The sequence below is a fragment of the Ranitomeya imitator genome, chromosome 1 (assembly GCF_032444005.1).
Source record: "Ranitomeya imitator isolate aRanImi1 chromosome 1, aRanImi1.pri, whole genome shotgun sequence".
In the NCBI taxonomy this organism is placed as follows: Eukaryota; Metazoa; Chordata; class Amphibia; order Anura; family Dendrobatidae; genus Ranitomeya; species Ranitomeya imitator.
This window is the reverse complement of record NC_091282.1, coordinates 157,985,014-158,004,781: the sequence shown is the minus strand read 5'-3', so window position 1 is coordinate 158,004,781 and position 19,768 is coordinate 157,985,014. Positions and strand designations below refer to the sequence as shown.

The 19,768-nt window shown below is 45.8% G+C and overlaps 1 protein-coding gene across 1 annotated transcript in view; it reads left to right on the top strand.

Annotated features, from left to right (window-relative positions):
* The window catches only part of SKIC3 (SKI3 subunit of superkiller complex), a 237,132-nt gene that overhangs the window by 121,313 nt on the left and 96,051 nt on the right, over positions 1–19,768 (top strand). Inside the window, exons 23-25 of the mRNA XM_069751930.1 lie at positions 94–150; positions 3,652–3,720; positions 7,204–7,278. Coding sequence (XP_069608031.1) covers positions 94–150; positions 3,652–3,720; positions 7,204–7,278 — 201 coding nt within the window. The remainder of the gene's footprint in view (positions 1–93; positions 151–3,651; positions 3,721–7,203; positions 7,279–19,768) is intronic.

The following is a 19,768-nucleotide window of genomic DNA, read 5'->3' as shown; positions in this document are numbered from 1 at the left end:
GGAGAAGACATACATATTGATAAGGGATTAGCGATTAAATATTTTTCTTTTTCTGGTAGTTCCTCTTTAAGTATTTGTTTTAATCTTTTGCAGAATGCCATTGCTTGGACTAATCTTGGTGCTTTATATTTGCTGAATGAAAACATTGAGGTAAGTTATACTATATATACATATTCAAACAAAAGACTACAGCAGCACTAAGATGTATGCAAGTATTGAATACACGAAACATGGCTGGCATTACTGCAGTATAGGATATACTTATAAAAATATACCGCAGGTACTTCGCACATAAATTGGCCGATTTATGAGAGCCCACCAACCATGACAAGTCAACCTTTCTTTGATAGGACCCTAACCTAATATTTATGAAACACGCCTATCCGGGGCTAAAATCCTACCAATTTAAAAGGCAGGTAGGATCCGGCATTGATTAAAGCCTAATATGCAAACAAAAGAATGTGAACGCTAAATGTATGCAAACATTGAATGCATGAAATTTGGATTGAATTACTGCTGCATGGAATATACTTATAAAAATGAAGGAACTTAGAGCATAAATTGGCCAATTCATGTGAGCTCATCAACTACGACAAGGTGACGTTTCTTTGATGGGACCCTTGGGTTTTGTAAAACCAGCCTAAGGCCTCGTTCAGATGGCCAATTTTTTTCACGAATGAGAAAATCGGACCTATTATTCTGATCAGAGTTTCATCAGATTGTGGTATGAGTGTCATCCGATTTTCTTGTAAGTGGAGACATTAAAAAAAACAACGTCTCCACCTTCTCCATTCTGAGAGTTCGTGAATATTGTACTGCATTCAGATGTCAGTGGTGCATGGACCACTCCTCGGTCTGAGTAAAAAAATCAGACATGTGAATGGTCCCTTTGAATATCATGGGTATGAGTGCTCTCTGTAAAAAACACGGGTAGCACTCGTACGCAAAAATCGTACGTGTCAGTGAGACTTTAGGCTGATGGGAGGAGTACTTTGTTAGAAAAGGAGGGAGTCATAACCACAGTAGCGTTCTACTAAAGACTGGCGTATATATATTATCTCTACCATCTTATATGGGCAATGGAGGCATCTAGACTGAAAAAAGTTGTCAGCCTGAAATAAATGCCCCTGCAAAGCTTAGATTACTTAATTCGGCTTCTGCAGGCTCATATACTACAATAGCGAGAGCTGAGGACATGGTCAGGGCCCTTACGTATCAGACATTTATGGTCAGAAACAACACAGGGCCTGCTGTTTAATAGGCATTTCAGAAATGAATGAACCAGAAACACATGGGCTACTTGCACATTGAACAAGTCTGTAGGAACAAGTTCACACACCACCAAGAAACTTGAAGACACAAAAGAGCACAGTGAGGTCAAAAATACTCTGTTGTAAAAAAAATCTATAATTGTTCTCTTGTTTCTACAAGACTGTGGAGTCCACCACTCCTTTGTGGGTCATTTGCACTTAAGCTGTTCCATCCAGCATGTCCACATGGATATTCCCTCTCTGAACCCTGCTTATACAGGTACTATACAGATGATAGGGTTTTTAAATACATCAGATAGGGATTATATACATTAGGTAGGACTGCTCTATATGGGTATACCTTGACGATTGGTGGAGCAGCTTAGTATACATTTTTTTGCAAAAAAACGTATCAACTAAATATCCTGTTTTTTTTCCATCTTTTGACTAGCATTTGCTTTTTACTGTGATTTTTTTTTTACAACAGAGTATTTTTTTTTTACCTCACTGTGCTCTATTGTGATTTCAGAAATTAATGTATACTGATAACCTGCAGGACTGCACTGCTCTTTTATCTGTATATTTTAATTTAAAGAGGACCTTACACTGATTTTTTTTTTTTATTTGAGCGGAGTCCGTCCTCTAATCACTACTGTTCGACTGATTCTGGAACAGTTTTTCGTCTGTGCCTCTCCGTTACAAAATTATGCCTCTGGTAATCATACAAATTTTTCCTTCAAGCAACTGTGCGTATACCACAGAACTCTTCGATGAGCAACGCCGTGATTTGATTGGCCAGAGTCAGAGGGAAAAAACAAAATTCCTAACAAAGAAGTTCTGTGCGACACACCCAGCTGGTTGAAGGAAAAAGTTGTATCGTCACTACCAGGGGGCATAACTTTGGAGGGGAGGGCCATAGAAGAAAAATAAAAACTGTTCCACAATCAGTGAAGCAATGCCAATTGGAGGAAGGACTCAGATTAAAAAGGTCATCTTTAAAGGGAACTTGTCACCCCCCCAGGGCGTTTAAGTAAAAGAGCCACCTTCAGCAGCACAAAGGCTGCATTCTGTGAAGGTGGCTCTTATGTTTCTGATCCCTAGTGACACTGAAATATTGACTTTTATAAATTGCGCCCCATACCCTTATTGAGTCCCAGTGGTGTGGTGTCTCCCCCTGTTTCATGCGCCCCCCAGCCATCCATCATCCCCCTCTTGAGTCTGTGCGCCGCCTCCTGTGTTGCTGTTACATGCCCGGTGCCTGCCCCTATCTCCCTCCTCCACTTTCTCTTTCCTCCCTCGGCAGCGTCTGATGAGCTGAGCTCCCCACACGCAGTTCACTGGCAGGTCAGCTCATCAGAAGAAGTGACAAGTTCCCTTTAATGTACTTTTACAGAAAGCTGAAGAATTATACTGAGTTGTGTAAAAAAAACATTATTGTGATGTTATATGTCTAGTAATTGTCTAATAGAAAAACCTTTAAACCCTTTAGTTAACCCACAGCACTAACTTTTATTTAGTGTAATTTGTATGCAGTTCTCTTTTCCTCATGTTATTACTATGTGAAAGGGGAATGCCGACTTGTAATGGCACAATATAGGTCCACACACTCAGACCTCACCCGAGTGTGACTTCTGCATAGGAATCCATGAAGCTGTCAGTGCTCAGGTCTGGAGAGCTGCCGGATAGTCCGCGCACTGCGTTTTGATTTTGCTCTGATTTACACTTCCATCTAACTGCTCCTTACGTGGGTTTTGTCAATGTGGATATGAAGTTACCTATACTGATGATGGTGCTACAGGGGTTGTTCGAAATAAATATTTTTTTATCCATAGTGTTTCATCTTTTGAAAATATAAAACTCTGCAATACTTTATAGAGCCGCCTGTCTGCCGCTGCTGCAGTCTATATTGACAGACTGTAATAGGAGCGTCATGGCTATAATATACGTGAACACTGAAGACACAGCTCAGCAGCTCATGCCCTGGATTATCATAAGAGCCACTGAGACCTTTGATTGGCTGCAGCGGTCTTGTATAGTATCGTTGCAACATCCCTGATGCATCCCCTCGGCAAAGACTAGAGCAGACCTGGAACTGTAGTGCGGCAAGAGGAGTATAGCCTGAGTTCATTTTCAACAGTTCCAACCCTATGGACTAAAAAAAAGTTTCCCAGACAACCTCTTTAATAGCTAAAAAAAGCTGTTACAAATGCTATAAAACCAAAGACATGGAGATCTTGTGCTGTCTGCAAATCAGCAGAATGGTGCTGCAGTTTCCAGTTTACCTGGGTATTTTGGACACTGCCTGCCACCTAGTGATATGTACACACCAGTGCAATGTTGTCTTCAGTTCACTGTTCCTCAGGTTTCTGTAAAACATGCAATGTGTCCTTCTATTTCACAGCTGAGCCATCAAGCTTTCAAAGTAGCCCAGTCCCTGGACCCATGTTACGTGAGATCCTGGATTGGTCAGGTGAGCTCAGATTAACGCGATATCTCCTGACTTCAGATCAAATCACCAGGTGAAGGAGGTTCCTCACACAGCGGTGTATGAAGATAGGCATCAGTTTTTAGCCAAAGCCAAAAGTGGTTTTAAAAGCAACGAGAAATATAAAAGATTGATTTTACGTCTCCTATCTGCTCGATCTACTACTATCTTATACTAAAAGAAAATTGCATCAAGGGCGTTTTTACTAAATACACTTGGACATATTTAGGTTGCTAAATATCCCAACTTGATCCAAAAACTGTCTTTTGCGTCTTGCACTATATTTATGATGTGTTTTAGATGCCTATTGCACTTTGTTCGACAATGAGTGTGGTTTACTGGAAAGGGGCATGGCCTAACATGACACCATGCGCCAAAATGTCTGGTGCAAACTAAGCCAACTAATAGGTGGTAGAAACTTTGACTAACTACAGTCTTAAATGTAGGCGACAAGTTTGCTAAATGGCGTGAACTACTCTTATACATTTGGCTAATTTTAAGACTCATCCATCAAGACTGGTGTTTTGTCTGCCAGTCTTGATGAACACAGCGCAGGAATTAGATTCACCCAATTTATTAAGGGGTGAGTGTGTGCCTCTTAATGAATTTTGCACGTTTTTAACTGACTTGCACCGCCACCAGAAATGAACTCCGTTCAAGGACTGGCTTACATTTCTGTAGTAATTGTGTTAGGGTGTTTGAAACGGGCTCAGCAGCTAAGGCTAGGTTCACATTGCGTTAGTGGGTATCCGCTAACGGAATCCGTTACATAGCGCCACTAACGCAATGTAACGGATCCGTTAGCGCACCCATTGACCACAATGTATGTAACGCATCCCTAACGCATGCCATTTTTGGCATGCGTTAGCGATGTTCCGTTATTTTGTGATGGACCTCGAACACTGTCTGCAGCGTTTTTGGGTCCGTTCTCGCTAGCGCAGATCGGGTATCCCTTTTTGGACATTGCGTTAACGCAGTCCGTTAGCGTATGCACTAAATGGACTGCACTAACGCAATGTGAACCTAGCCTAAGCCTGCTTCACACAGAGCATACACATGCTGTATTACATAGCTGGCATCTGCTGTGTACACCAGTGGCCATCACTACCGCCGACCCATGCCAATAATAAGAGCCGGCTTCCCGCTGAAAGTCCATGTGCCTGTCATGTTATTTCTCCTGCGATGTCTAACTCTTTTTCACAGGTCAAAATAAAGAAATGTAAGGGACAAAAACAAACATATTTGGTATCGCTGTGCCTGTACAAGTCCGATTTATCAAAACGTAAACTAGTTTTGATCCGTTCACTAAATGTGTTAAAAAAATGTGAAACTCTAAAATTGCATTTTTTTAAGTTTCTGTACCTCCCACAAAAAGCAATAAAATTCGATCAAAATATAGTAAAAAAAAAAACAAATGGTATAAATTAAATTAAAAAAATTCCTCACACAGCTACGTTGATGGGAAAATAAAAAAGTTATGCGTCTCAGAAAATTGCAACACAAACCATTTTTTTACACAGTTCATTTTTTTTTTAAAGTCATGAAATAGTAAAATAACTGTACATGTTTGGTATCTCTGTAATTGTCTGACCCGGAGAGTCATATCAGGACATTTTTATTGCTCAGTTGACATCTTAAAAATCAAACCCCCAAAACACTAGCGGTATTACCATTTAACCGCACTTCTAAAGTAAAGGAAAATAACAAAAAATTTTGGAGGTAAAATGAATGGTGTCATTGAAAAGTACAACTTGTCCCACGATAAACAAGCATTCACCTGTCTATTTCAGCAAAGGAATAAAAATGTTATGGCAATTTGAAAACAGAAAGGAAATACCGTAATTACAATTCAAAAACAAAAATTGTCTTTGTCCTTAAGGGGTTAATAATATGCTCCATTCTGTGTAAAATCACCCTATATAGTGCAGTGCATTCCTGCGTGGCTGATGCAGCATGGATATGGTAGACTCTATTAAATGACGTGCCCCTTGTTTCATTTGCGCCTTATTCTTTTTTTAATTGATGCCATCTTAAAAGTCTTATTCAATGTGTTGGCCTGCTTTTTTAATACTCGTCAATATAGGCAGAGATTGGGGGTTTTCAGATGTTTTTGGCTGATTCATCAATTGAGACTCTTTATATAGTTGTAACATTTTTGCGCAAATGTAGATCCAGTCACCCCCTAAAGTAATTTTTATGTTCGACTGAAATTTTTGCTTCATTTTAACGGAACATATGACTTTTTGCATTCAAAAGTTGCAAGCAAGGTTAAAGACCAAAATAAAAAGTGTTTTGGATTTTACGCAAATTTCATGAACTCATGTGCGCCATTTTGAAGAATTGGGTTCAAAATATGTTAATGAATGCCACAATCCAAAAAAGAGAGACATGATTAACCCCCTCACGACATATGATGTACTGTTATATTATATGTCATATACCTGCCTTTGATGCAGGCTCGCACGTCGAGCCCACATCTTTCCTGACAAATGATAGCTGTGGCTGGAGCGAAGCTCTGCCCGTGACTGTTAACATCCTAAATGCCACTGTCAGTCTCTGTCATCGTCATTTAACGTGCACTGGCAAGGGATGCATCTTTCCACGCTCCTATTGCCGCACCCGTGGCATGATCGTGGGGCGCCGATGGATTACTATGATGTCAGGGGATCTGCTGAAGACCTTCCATGCTTGTCATGATGATTTTTTGGTAGCGGTCATTCATAGGAGATTGTTATTTTAGCTTTACATAGCAGTGCTGATGCTGCTATGTATAGCACAAGAGGTCAGATGATAGCGGCTTCAAGTCCACTAAGGTGACTATTAAATATAGTGAAAAAACGTGTAAAAAAAATACAAAAAATAAAAAAAATCATAAAAGTACAAACTAACCACCTTTTGACTTATTAAAAAAACAATTAAATAAAAATACAAAATATACATATTTGGTATCGCTGTGTTCGTAGATGTCTGATCTATTAAAATAGATATAATATATATAAAAAATTAATACAATCGGTAAATATGGTGGGATGGCTTTAATGCTTTTTTTATTAAAATAGTGTTTACTACCGTAAGTACTCTGAACATGTACTATTTACTCATTTACTTCTTGTAGGGTGTTTGTTTTTGTTTCTTCGTCGGGTTTTGTCTGTGATATGGCCGGAGTGTGAACGTGTTCTTTCACTCTGCACATATACCAGTTTATAGTCTTGCTCAGGTTTTTGGTGTTGCTTACTTACAAACTGAAGAGTATCAAGCTGCAGTCACCATTCCTTCATGGCTTGGTGTCTGCACAGCTGTAGTGGTAATTTACAATCTGGAAGTTTCCTTCTTATTTTAGTCACTGTATCATAATTTGATGCAGGTAAGAGTCCCAAAATAACCCGAAATGTCCATGAATTTATTGAACGCGAGTATGCGTGTGGGATTCATATTCTCTGACTGTACAATTATCGGTCTTCCCCTTAGGCACTGATTGCAGAAACTGTTGGAAGCTATGAAACGATGGATCTCTTCAGGCATACAACGGAGCTTAGTATGAATGTAAGTTCAATGGTTTCTCCCTCCAAGATTTTAAAGTCTTATCCCTAATCTATAGGCTGCACTCATCTTTTTCCAGTAATCCCATAGATGATGAATGGAAGTTTCCTCCATCATGGTCTAGAGGCCTGATCTCAGGATTACCGGTGGGTCCCTGGTGTCAGACCATCAGCAATCAGTAAATTATCTGCTATCCCATGGATAGTGGATAACTTAATATTTTAGGAAAAAACTGGGAAAACTTAATGACTCGAGTATAAGCCTAGGGTGGAAAATGCAGCAGCTACCGGTAAATTTCAAAAATAAAAATAGATACCAATAAAAGTAAAATTAATTGAGACATCAGTAGGTTAAGTGTTTTTGAATATCCATATTGGATCAGGAGCCCCATATAATGCTCCATACAGTTTATGATGTGCTCCATAAGATGCTCCATATTAAAATATGCCCCATATAATTCTGCACAAATGTTGATTATGGCCCCATAAGATGCTCCATAGACACGTTTGCCCCGTATAATGCTCCACAAATGCTGATTATGGCCCCATAAGATGCTCCACACAGATATTTGCCCCATATAATGCTGCACATGGCCCATACAGATATTTGCCCCATATAATGCTGCACATGGCCCCATAAGATGCTCCATACAGATATTTGCCCCATATAATGCTGCACATGGCCCCATAAGATGCCCTATATAGATATTTGCCCCATATAATGCTGCACATGGCCCCATAAGATGCTCCATACAGATATTTGCCCCATATAATGCTGCACATGGCCCCATAAGATGCCCCATACAGACATTTGCCCCATATAACGTTGCACATGGCCCCATAAGATGCCCCATACAGATATTTGCCCCATATATTGCTGCACATGGCCCCATAAGATGCCCCATACAGATATTTGCCCCATATAATGCTGCACATGGCCCCATTAGATGCTCCATACAGATATTTGCCCCATATAATGCTGCACATGGCCCCATAAGATGCTCCATACAGATATCTGCCCCATATGCTGTTGCTGCGATTAAAAAAAAAAAAATTACATACTCACCTCTCAGGCCCACGGCACTTGCTATATTCACCTGCTCCCCGTTCCACCACCGACCGTCGCTGTGTCTTCCCCGTCCTCTGCACTGACTGTTCAGGCCGAGGGCGGCGTGCACACTAATCGCGTCATCGCGCCCTCTGACCTGAGCGTCACTGCAGAGGACGGGGAAGACGCAACGGCTGCCGTCGGTTGAATGGCGAGCAGGTGAATATTGCGCACTGCGTTATACTCACCTGCTCCTGGCGCGGTCCCTGCCCATCTGTTCCCTGGCGCCGGCAGCTTCTTCCTGTAGTGAGCGGTCACATTGTGCCGCTCATTACAGTAATGAATATGCGGCTCCACCCCTATGGGAGTGGAGTGGGGAAAAATTACCATAAGTGTTTTTTCTGTACTGCTGGTGGAATTCCACGGAAAGGATCCAGGATACATAGGATAGAAGAAATGTGGTTTATTATCTATGCTTTTCTACGCTATCCAACTTCTTCCTCAGGATATAACCACAGTGAAGATACATTGACAAACAGCTTTATAGGAAACGTTGGCATTTGAATAAGAGCGCCAAAAGGGCACATGTGTCAAAGTTCATCCTTAGTCCGTTGCATACAGAATTCAGTAAAATTATATATAAAAAAAGCAAAATAAAGTTAACAGAAATAAAATTTTAAAAGCAACAATTATGGAGTTTCTTACACATAAATTATCATTATCACAAAATGTGACCACAGACTTATGAATCCGCAATGCACGCGATGTGAAGATTTTCCGGGGCTTTCAGCAAGACTGGTCATGTGACTGCAAGCATGCTATATGCACACTTCTGCCCACATTCCAACTAGACGTGCGTAGCCTCGCTCAGTACAAGTGAATTGAGCGAGGCTGCACATGTCTAGTCGGAATGTGGCCAGTAGTATGCATATCACATACTTGAAATCACATGACCACTCTGTCTGACCGTCGGCACCGTAGAATCTTTAATGTGCACGCTGCGCGGATTCACAAGTCTTCAGTCATATAGAGTGACTGCAGACTTTTGTGATAAAACGGGACCATCCCTTTACCTATAGTTCAATGGGGCTCTTCACAGAGAAGCCAGAGCGGTTTATTACCACCTCTGTATTACCGATCACCATAAATATATGGCGCTCAGCGATACCAGGTGCCCTGTGTGAACCAGAACTGCAAATTCTTCACAGACCTTCTGTAGATCAGCTCTATATAAGAACCAAGACTAAGGCTATGTGCACACGTTCAGGATTTTTCGCGTTTTTTTCGGCCGTTTTCCGCTGGAAAAATGCTTAAAAACGCATACATAAGCATCCCATCATTTTTAATGCATTCTGCAATTTTTGTGCACATGATGCTTTTTTTCCGCGAAAAAAACGCATCATGTTCATTAATTTTGCAGATTTTTCGCGTTTTTGCTGCTGTTTTATGCATTGGGAAGCTCTGGAAAAAAATGCACAAAAAATGCGCAAAAAACGTGAAAAAAACGCATGCGTATTTCCTGCAGAAAAAGTCCGGTTTTGTTCAGGAAAATTCTGCAGAAAATCCTGACGTGTGCACATAGCCTGTAGGTTCTGCTGTGACGTCCGCTATGTCATCGCCAGCTACAGACAAAAGTGAGTATACATTCTCTATTTCCTTTAACATAGTCAGAGGAGTGGAGTAAAACCTGCTTGTCTCATGATGGCCACTGCAGGATGACTATTTGTTCAGTGTTGTTGTATATTTTATTTAACCCCTTAGCGACCGCCGATACGCCTTTTAACGGCGGCCGCTAAGGGTACTTAAATCACAGCGCAGTTAATTAACGGCGCTGTGGAAAAAGTAAATAGCGCCCCCCAGAGTCGGATTTTCTCCGGGGTCTCGGCTGCCGGGGGTAGCCGAGACCCCAGAGAACATGATTCTAGGGGTTTTTAACCTACCCCGCATTTGCGATCGCCGGTAATTAACCGTTTACCGGCGATCGCAAAAAAAAAACGCGATCTCTTTTTAATTTCTCTATCCTCCGATGTGATCGCACATCGGAGGATAGAGAAAAGGGGTCCCAGGTAGCCCCCCAATACTTACCTATCTCCCCCGATGCTCCTCGTGGCTCCCGGTGGGCGCCGCCATCTTGAAAATGGCGGGCGCATGCGCAGTGCGCCCGCCGGCCGGCCTCGCGAGAGTCTTTGGGGTCTCGGCTGCCGGGGGTAGCCGAGACCCCAAAGAGCATGATCGGGGGTCGGTTTTAGCGACCCCTGTTTTGCGATCGCCGGCAATTAACTGTTTACCGGCGACCGCAAAAAAAAAAAAAAAAGCTAAGTGTAACTCTCTGTCCTCTGATGTGATCGCACATCAGAGGACAGAGAAATAGGGGGATTCGGGGACCCTATCATACTCACCTGTGTCCCTGGATCCTCCTGCTGCTCCTCCTGGCCGCCGGCATCTTCTGGGCAAAAGAAAATGGCGGGCGCATCTGCCGGCCGGCAGGAGAAGAGCAGTTGGGGCTAAAATTAGGGTTAGGGGTAGGGTTAGGGGTAGGGTTAGGGCTAGGGTTAGGGCTAGGGGTAGGGTTAGGGCTAGGGTTAGGGGTAGGGTTAGGGCTAGCGGTAGGGCTAGGGTTAGGGCTAAATTTAGGGTTAGGGTTGGGGCTAAATTTAGAGTTAGGGTTGGCGCTAAATTTAGGGTTAGGCTTCTTTCACACTTACGTCAGTACGGGGCCGTCGCAATGCATCGGCCAGACATACCGACGCACGTTGTCAAAATTGTGCACAACGTGGGCAGCGGATGTAGTTTTTCAACGCATCCGCTGCCCAATCTATGTCCTGGGGAGGAGGGGGCGGAGTTACGGCCACGCATGCGCGGTCAGAAATGGCGGATGAGACGTACAAATAAACGTTACATTGAACGTTTTTTTGTGCTGACGGTCCGCCAAAACACTGATCCAGTGCACTACGGACGCGACGTGTGGGCATCCGTCACGATCCGTCGGCAATACAAGTCTATGGGCAAAAAACGCATCCTGCGGGCACATTTGCAGGATCCGTTTCTTGTCCAAAATGACGGATTGCGACGGATGCCAAACGACTCAAGTGTGAAAGTAGCCTTGTAAGAGGGTGAACTGTAGTCCCACTGAGAAGGCACTAGGACCCTGTGGTTTTTGCCTGTTGCAGCAGAGGACGGACCGTGCAAAACTCCCGGAGACAATGTGTGCTGGGGGGTGGGTTCTAGTGTCTCGTGTGTAAAGTGAAACTAGGAAGTGAGAGCTGAGAAAGAAAAGGCGGGAAGCAAAGGCAGAAGCTGCTGTGAGATCTTAAAAAGAGACTGTGTGTGGATTTACTGCAAGTGTTTTTGGAGGAAAAGAAGCTTTTGAGAGACTTTTTGTTGCTAACGTTCTCCTGGAGAAGAGCTAACCTTTTATTTAACTCTGTGAGAGACTTGTGTTGCTAACGTTTCCTGGAGAGGAGCTAACCCTTTATCTAAGAAAAGACTGAGACTTTACTAAGAACCCAGTGCGAATTTGGAAGTCTGTGGATTCCCTGTGCATTGAGTGGAGAAACAAGTCTGGACAGACTGCTGATACAGAGACGGACGGATTGTCGTGGAAGCATTCCTAGGAGCTACAGAAGCAGAGACAACATCGTGAGACCACTAACTAAGTCCCCGGCGTTTGGGCTCGGCATCGGCCGACAAGACAAGAGGAGCTTGCTGTAACTTATTGGCGCTGAAGATATGGACTGGCTGCAGCCTGTGCGGATTACTGCCTGAGAGGAAATCCATCTCAGGATACGGTACCATAGTTATAGGTACCCGGGTATCTCTGCTCAGTGTTAAATTGTTACTTTAGAGGTGTATCTTATATTAGAGTTGTGTAAGTTATACTCAGTGTGCCGTTCCAGGGCCTCCCCTTGATAACACTACATTCAATTTACACTTGTTCCTGTTTTTAGTTGCCTGTTAGGTAAATTTCTTACTAGTCTGTTGTAGTATACAGTTCTCAGGAGACCTTGGAGTGGCACAGTGATTTCAGCTGCTGCTGAGCTAGTGTATCTTTGGGGTGCATCTGCCTTAATATTCTCCATATTACCTTGATTATTTTGCCTTTGAGTAAATACCGTTGGAGATTTCTGCCTTGGTCTTGGTTTGTGACTCACTGGATCTTATTCGGACCTCTGGTCATTACATTTTTGGCGTAGTCGGCAGGATCCAGTGTTTGTCATGGACGAGGGCGAGGGTGGAAATGACCCCGCTGTATCCGCATCCTCCTCGGGGGTTGGGGTTCCCCTGGCAGCCGCGGCGACTCCGGGAGGGTATGTGCCTGTAGGAGCTTTACTTCAGCACATTCCGAAATACGATGGGCGCAATATGGCGTTGCAAGATTGGGCTGAGAGAATCCGGAGTATTCTGCGCATGTGTAATTTGACCCCCGCGTTACGCGCTGAGCTGGCATTAAATGCACTGGAGGGTGATATTAGGCGTATGGTGATGGTGCGCCCAGAATCAGAGAGGGATACATTAGAAAAGATTTTGGAACTGTTAGAGGGGAGTTTGGGGGGCCGAGCGCGTGTGGCCCAGCTTCGGTCCCTATTCTTTAATCGTCCCCAGAGAGAGTGTGAGTCCCTGATGCAGTACACTAATATTTTGCAAGAGATGTTGAATGAGATGCAGCGACTAGACCCGGGGGCCATGGGGGCGTTCCGGGAGGTAGACCGCTTGCTCCGGGACCAATTCATCACCGGTTTAGCCAATAGACTTCTCCGGGACAAACTGTTGGAAATGGCCCGGGTTGCACCAGAGTTATCTTTCTGGCAGATTTACCGAGCTGCAGTGGAAAGGGAAGAGAAATCAGCCTATGTTCCCGAGGGGTCAGTGAACAGTGCCCAGCTGGAGGAAGGTGGGTCATCAGGGTCGGGGGGAGAGGGGGTGGTAAGCGTGGTACAAGCTTTGCGTGCTGAGGTGAAGGAGTTGAAGCTGAAATTGTCTCAACTGACAGTTGATCCCGCCTCTACCCCCTCACGGGAACCTCCTGCCCCGCCCCCTGGAACGGTGACCCCGCAAATGGCCAGGTCGTCCTATCAGAATGAGTCAAGCCCTCGCCCACGAGGAACAATCACCTGCTGGAAGTGTGGCCGCCAGGGACACATCTCGCGTTACTGCCGGGCGCTTACAGCCCCAGAAACCCCGTCGCCGGCTTTAAACTTCCGGCCGCTGCCATGAGAGGGCAAGCAGCAGCGGCCCCACCCACACAAAGCCCTCGACGGAATGAACAAGATTTGTTTGCATGTAGTCCAGTGATAGAAGCAGAGTTTGAAGGGCGGAAGATGAGGTGCTTGGTTGACACGGGATCCGAATGTACTATAATGCCTCTAGAAGTATATGAGATATACTTCAGTCGACTAGTGATTCCAGAGGATGGCCGAGTGATACGACTGACCGCCGCAAATAATGGTCAATTGTCAGTCAAAGGGATCGTGTGGATGCAACTAAAAATGTTTGGTCAAGAGCTGGGGCAGAAAGGGGTAGTACTGGTGGATCACCCCCCTAGAAGAGGGATGGAAGTGACGCTCGGAATGAACGTGCTGCGAGATTTGAATCACCAGATGTATGCCAGTGAAGGACCCCGATACTGGGCCCGTGCGACAAGACACCGACCCACACAGAGAATTCTACACCGTCTAGTGCTGAGTTGCAACTTGCTGAAAAGTGCGGTCCCAGGTGGCCGGGTGGGCCGGGTGTGAGTGACTTCGAGGGCCCCGATCCTGCTGGGACCCAGACAAGAGGAACTCTTAATGCTGCCTGTGGGAGCTGCACAGAGATTGAATGGGCTTGAAGTGCTACTTGAGCCCGCCCGAGAGGGTTCCTCATTTGCCAAGGTACATGTGGCCCGGTCTTTGGCGATTGTGAAGAATGGACGAGTGCCGGTCCGATGCATCAATGTTTTAGATGAAGCTGTTGCAATTCCCGCTGGGACCATACTGGCTGAACTGTTCGTGCCGGCAGAGAAGGTGCCGGAAAATGCAGGGTTCGAATTGCGACCAGACCAACAGTCATCCTGGACATTCGCGGTCGAGGTAGGCCGGACTGAACCTCCTACGGAGGAATGGAATGTTCATTTGATCATGGAGCAGATGGGAGTGGATCGGGAGAAGCTGACCCCCGTGCAGTTGGAGCAGTTGGAGAGAGTTTTGTGGGAATATCAAGAGACCTTTTCCCGACATGGAGAGGACTTCGGGTGTACCCAGACGATTGAGCATGAGATTCCAACGGGGGATACTCCACCCATTAGAGAAAGATATCGTCAAATTCCTCCGGCGCTCTATCAAGAGGTGAAGAGCATGGTGGCCAGTATGCTGGACAACCAAGTGATCCGAGAGAGCCGGAGTCCCTGGACGGCCCCTGTAGTCTTGGTCCGCAAGAAGGATGGGACACTCCGATTTTGTGTGGACTATCGGAAATTGAATGCCCACACCGTACGGGACGCATATCCTTTACCCCGTATTGAAGAATCCCTGTCGGCCCTGGGTCGGGCCAAGTATTTCTCAACGTTGGATTTGGCAAGCGGGTACTGGCAGGTCCCAATGGCTGAAAAAGATCGGGCCAAGACGGCGTTTGTCTTGCCAATGGGGCTCTTTGAGTTCAACCGGATGCCCTTTGGCCTCGCTACCGCCCTGGGAACCTTCCAACGCCTGATGGAACATTGCTTGGGCGATCTAAATTTTGAATCAGTCCTGATATATCTAGACGACATTGTGGTGTTCGGAACCTCATTTGAAGATCATCTGGAGAAGCTGCGTCAAGTTCTCCGGCGGCTCAAGAGCTACGGCCTGAAAATAAAGCCAAAAAAATGTCAACTGTTACGAAACCAGATTGAATATTTGGGGCATCTGGTGACCCCAGACGGGGTACTACCTTTGGCCAGTAAGATTAAGGCGGTACAAGAGTGGCCACCTCCTTGTGACCTGCGAGAAGTGCGGGCCTTCCTGGGCCTAGCAGGATACTATCGGCGGTTTGTGCCTAAATTCTCACAAGTGGTGAGTCCCTTGAATGAACTTTTGAGAGGGACAGCGCTGGGTCCTCGAAATCGCCCCATTCCATGGGGGCCCCTACAGAAAAAGGCATTTGATGGAGTGAAAACCGCCCTAACGAGTGCCCCATTGCTGGCTTACGCCCGGTTTGACACCCCTTTTTTGTTGTATACCGATGGTAGTCTTCATGGGTTGGGGGCAGTACTAGCACAGGTGCAGGACGGCCGAGAACAAGTGATTTCTTATGGCAGCAGATCTTTAAGAGACTCCGAGCGAAATCCGGCTAACTACAGCTCATTCCGGCTGGAATTGCTGGCCCTGGTGTGGGCAATGACAGAACGCTTCGCCGAGTATCTAACAGGAGCTGAGGTGCTAGTCATGACAGATAACAACCCGCTAGCTCACTTAGAGAATGCAAAACTGGGGGCGTTGGAGCAGCGTTGGGTCTCCAGACTGGCCAAGTTCAATTACCGCATTAAATTTCGCTCTGGTCGAGAGAACGGCAATGCAGATGCATTGTCAAGAGTGCCCCTTGGGTCATCCGGGGAATATGTTGACGAACAACTTGAGGATACTGAAACTCCAGCTTTGGGGCAAATACCTATCTTCCAAAGTGTGGTACACTCAAGTGGGGTGGCCACCGGGATGCCCTGTGTCCTGGGTAAAACACCCTCAGATTGGACAAGAGTCCAGGATGAGTGTCCGGACGTTGCACTTGTGCGCCGTTGGGTACAAAACAAGGCCTGGCCCAGTGCACAGGACAAGGCTCAGTTGTCCATGGAAGGAATGAAACTCCTTCGACAATGGGATAAATTGTGTGTGGAACAAGGTCTTTTGTATCGTAAGGTGTACCTGCCATCGGAGCTGCAGCATCGGTACCAACTGATAATTCCTGTGGGGATGGGGCCAGTGGTCGCTCGTGAGGCGCATGAGAAGGGGGCCCATTTTGGAAGTGAAAAGACACTTCAGTGGTTGCAGCGAGTCCTCTACTGCCCTGAGTTGGGAGGGATGGTGGCCGACGTGTGTCGGCAGTGCCGAATTTGTGGGCTCAACAAAAGCCCTGAGCAGTGGGCTCCCACACAGTCTATTAAGACTTCAGCTCCACTGGAACTACTCATGATTGACTACGTGTTGATAGGGTACTCTACGTCAGGGTACTCCTATTGCCTGGTGATGACAGATCACTTTACCAAGTATGCTGTAGCGGTGCCGACAAGAGATCAGACGGCCAAGTCGGCGGCTGAGGCAGTGTGCCGACATTTCTTCCAAGTGTTCGGGTGTCCGCAGAGAATACATTCAGATCAAGGGGCCTGCTTTCAGGGGACGCTGATGAAAGAGTTGCACCAGCTCTATGGTATCGAGCAGTCGAGAACAACGCCTTACCACCCTCAGGGTAACGGGGCGTGTGAGCGTTTTAATCGGACCCTGTTGCAAATGTTGAGGTCCTTAGAGAGTCAGCAACAGACATGCTGGCCTGAGTATCTCCCCGAATTGATGTGGGCTTACAATAACAGGGTGCACAGTACTACTGGTTACTCACCACACATGTTGATGTTTGGTAGACCTGGCCGAGACATTGAGGATTTGAACATGCCAGATCCCTCCTCCGCCCCCCTTCGGACTGCATCCGAGTGGGTACGAAAGCATCGGCGGCGGTTGAGGGTGGTGCATCAGGTGGTGGGCGACCGCCTTCACCAGGTGGTCCATAAGGACACGCGACCTGTACAAACAGCTGTTCTCTCCGGGAGACAGAGTGTTGGTGAGGACAAAACGACGGTCAGGAAAGCTGAGTGACCGATGGGAGGCGATACCGTATCTGATAAAAAAAACAGGTGAACCCTGAGATTCCAGTGTACGAGGTCGAACCGGTGGGGACAGGGGGGCCAACCCGTAATTTGCATCATAACATGTTACAGCGGTGCTGGTTTGAAGATTCGGCGCCTACCCCCCTAGAGCCAGAGGCCATGTTTCAAGGGGCGGAAGCTCTGAATGATCTTGAGTTTGATGGTGTGCTTACTCCTGCGCCTGCTTATTTGCTCCCTGTGACCGATCTGGCCTCGGGTGATGAGAATGTTGGGGATATGGAGGATGTTGTTGAGGAGAGTGCATCAGGTCAACTGCTTGGTCCTGACGCTGTATCACAGGACATCGAGCCGCAGGAGGTGACAACTCCACTTACGCCCACTAACACGACCACGGAAGAGACTCTAGCTCCCTCTAAGGTCGCACCTGTTGATGTAGGACTCAGGAGAACTACACGATCTACGTCAGGAATACCGCCTCAGCGATATGCTCAAGATGAATTTGAGTGGTAAGGTATGTCGAGGACGCCAACCTCTAGTGGGGTGGCATGTAAGAGGGTGAACTGTAGTCCCACTGAGAGGGCACTAGGACCCTGTGGTTTTTGCCTGTTGCAGCAGAGGACGGACCGTGCAAAACTCCCGGAGACAATGTGTGCTGGGGGGTGGGGTCTAGTGTCTCGTGTGTAAAGTGAAACTAGGAAGTGAGAGCTGAGAAAGAAAAGGGGGAAGCAAAGGCAGAAGCTGCTGTGAGATCTTAAAAAGAGACTGTGTGTGGATTTACTGCAAGTGTTTTTGGAGGAAAAGAAGCTTTTGAGAGACTTTTTGTTGCTAACGTTCTCCTGGAGAAGAGCTAACCTTTTATTTAACTCTGTGAGAGACTTGTGTTGCTAACGTTTCCTGGAGAGGAGCTAACCCTTTATCTAAGAAAAGACTGAGACTTTACTAAGAACCCAGTGCGAATTTGGAAGTCTGTGGATTCCCTGTGCATTGAGTGGAGAAACAAGTCTGGACAGACTGCTGATACAGAGACGGACGGATTGTCGTGGAAGCATTCCTAGGAGCTACAGAAGCAGAGACAACATCGCGAGACCACTAACTAAGTCCCCGGCGTTTGGGCTCGGCATCGGCCGACAAGACAAGAGGAGCTTGCTGTAACTTATTGGCGCTGAAGATATGGACTGGCTGCAGCCTGTGCGGATTCCTGCCTGAGAGGAAATCCATCTCAGGATACGGTACCATAGTTATAGATACCCGGGTATCTCTGCTCAGAGTGTTAAATTGTTACTTTAGAGGTGTATCTTATATTAGAGTTGTGTAAGTTATACTCAGTGTGCCGTTCCAGGGCCTCCCCTTGATAACACTACATTCAATTTACACTTGTTCCTGTTTTTAGTTGCCTGTTAGGTAAATTTCTTACTAGTCTGTTGTAGTATACAGTTCTCAGGAGACCTTGGAGTGGCACAGTGATTTCAGCTGCTGCTGAGCTAGTGTATCTTTGGGGTGCATCTGCCTTAATATTCTCCATATTACCTTGATTATTTTGCCTTTGAGTAAATACCGTTGGAGATTTCTGCCTTGGTCTTGGTTTGTGACTCACTGGATCTTATTCGGACCTCTGGTCATTACAGCCTTAGGGCTAGGGTTAGGGTTGGGGTTAAAGTTAGGGTTAGAGTTGGGATTAGGGTTAGGGTTTGGATTAGGGTTGGTATTAGGGTTAGGGTTGGCATTAGGGTTACGCTTGGGATTAGGGTTAGGTTTGGGATTAGGGTTAAGGTTAGGGTAGAATTGGGGGGTTTCCACTGTTACGGTACATCAGGGGGTCTCCAAACACGACAGCCAATTTTGCGCTCAAAAAGTCAAATGGTGCTCCCTCCCTTCTGAGCTCTGCCGTGCGCCCAAACAGTGGGTTACCCCCACATATTTGGCATCAGCATACTCGGGATAAATTGGACAACAACTTCTGGGGTCCAATTTCTCTTGTTACCCTTGTGAAAATAAAAACTTGGGGGCTACAAAATCCTTTTTGTGGAAAAATATATATATATATTTATTTTTATGACTCTGCATTATAAACTTCTGTGAAGCACTTGGGCATTCAAAGTTCTCACCACACATCTATATAAGTTCCTTGGGGGGGTCTAGTTTCTAAAACGGGGTCACTTGTGGGGGGTTACTACTGTTTAGGTACATCAGGGGCTCTGCAAACGCAACATAACGCCCACAGACCATTCTATCTAAGTCTGGATTCCAAAACGGCGCCCCTTCCCTTCCGATCTCTGCCGTGCGCCCAAACAGTAGTTTACCCCCACATATGGGGCATCAGCTTACTCAGGATAAATTGGACAACAACTTTAGTGGTCCAATTTCTCCTGTTACCCTTGTGAAAATAAAAATTTGGGGGCTACAATATCTTTTTTGTGGAAAAAAAAAATATTTTTTATTTTCACGACTCTGCATTCTAAACTTCTGTGAAGCACTTGGGCGTTCAAAGTTCTCACGACACATCTAGATAAGTTCCATGGGGGGTCTAGTTTCCAAAATGGGGTCACTTGTGGAGGGTTTCTACTGGTTAGGTACATCAGGGGCTCTGCAAACGCAACATAATACCCACAGACCATTCTA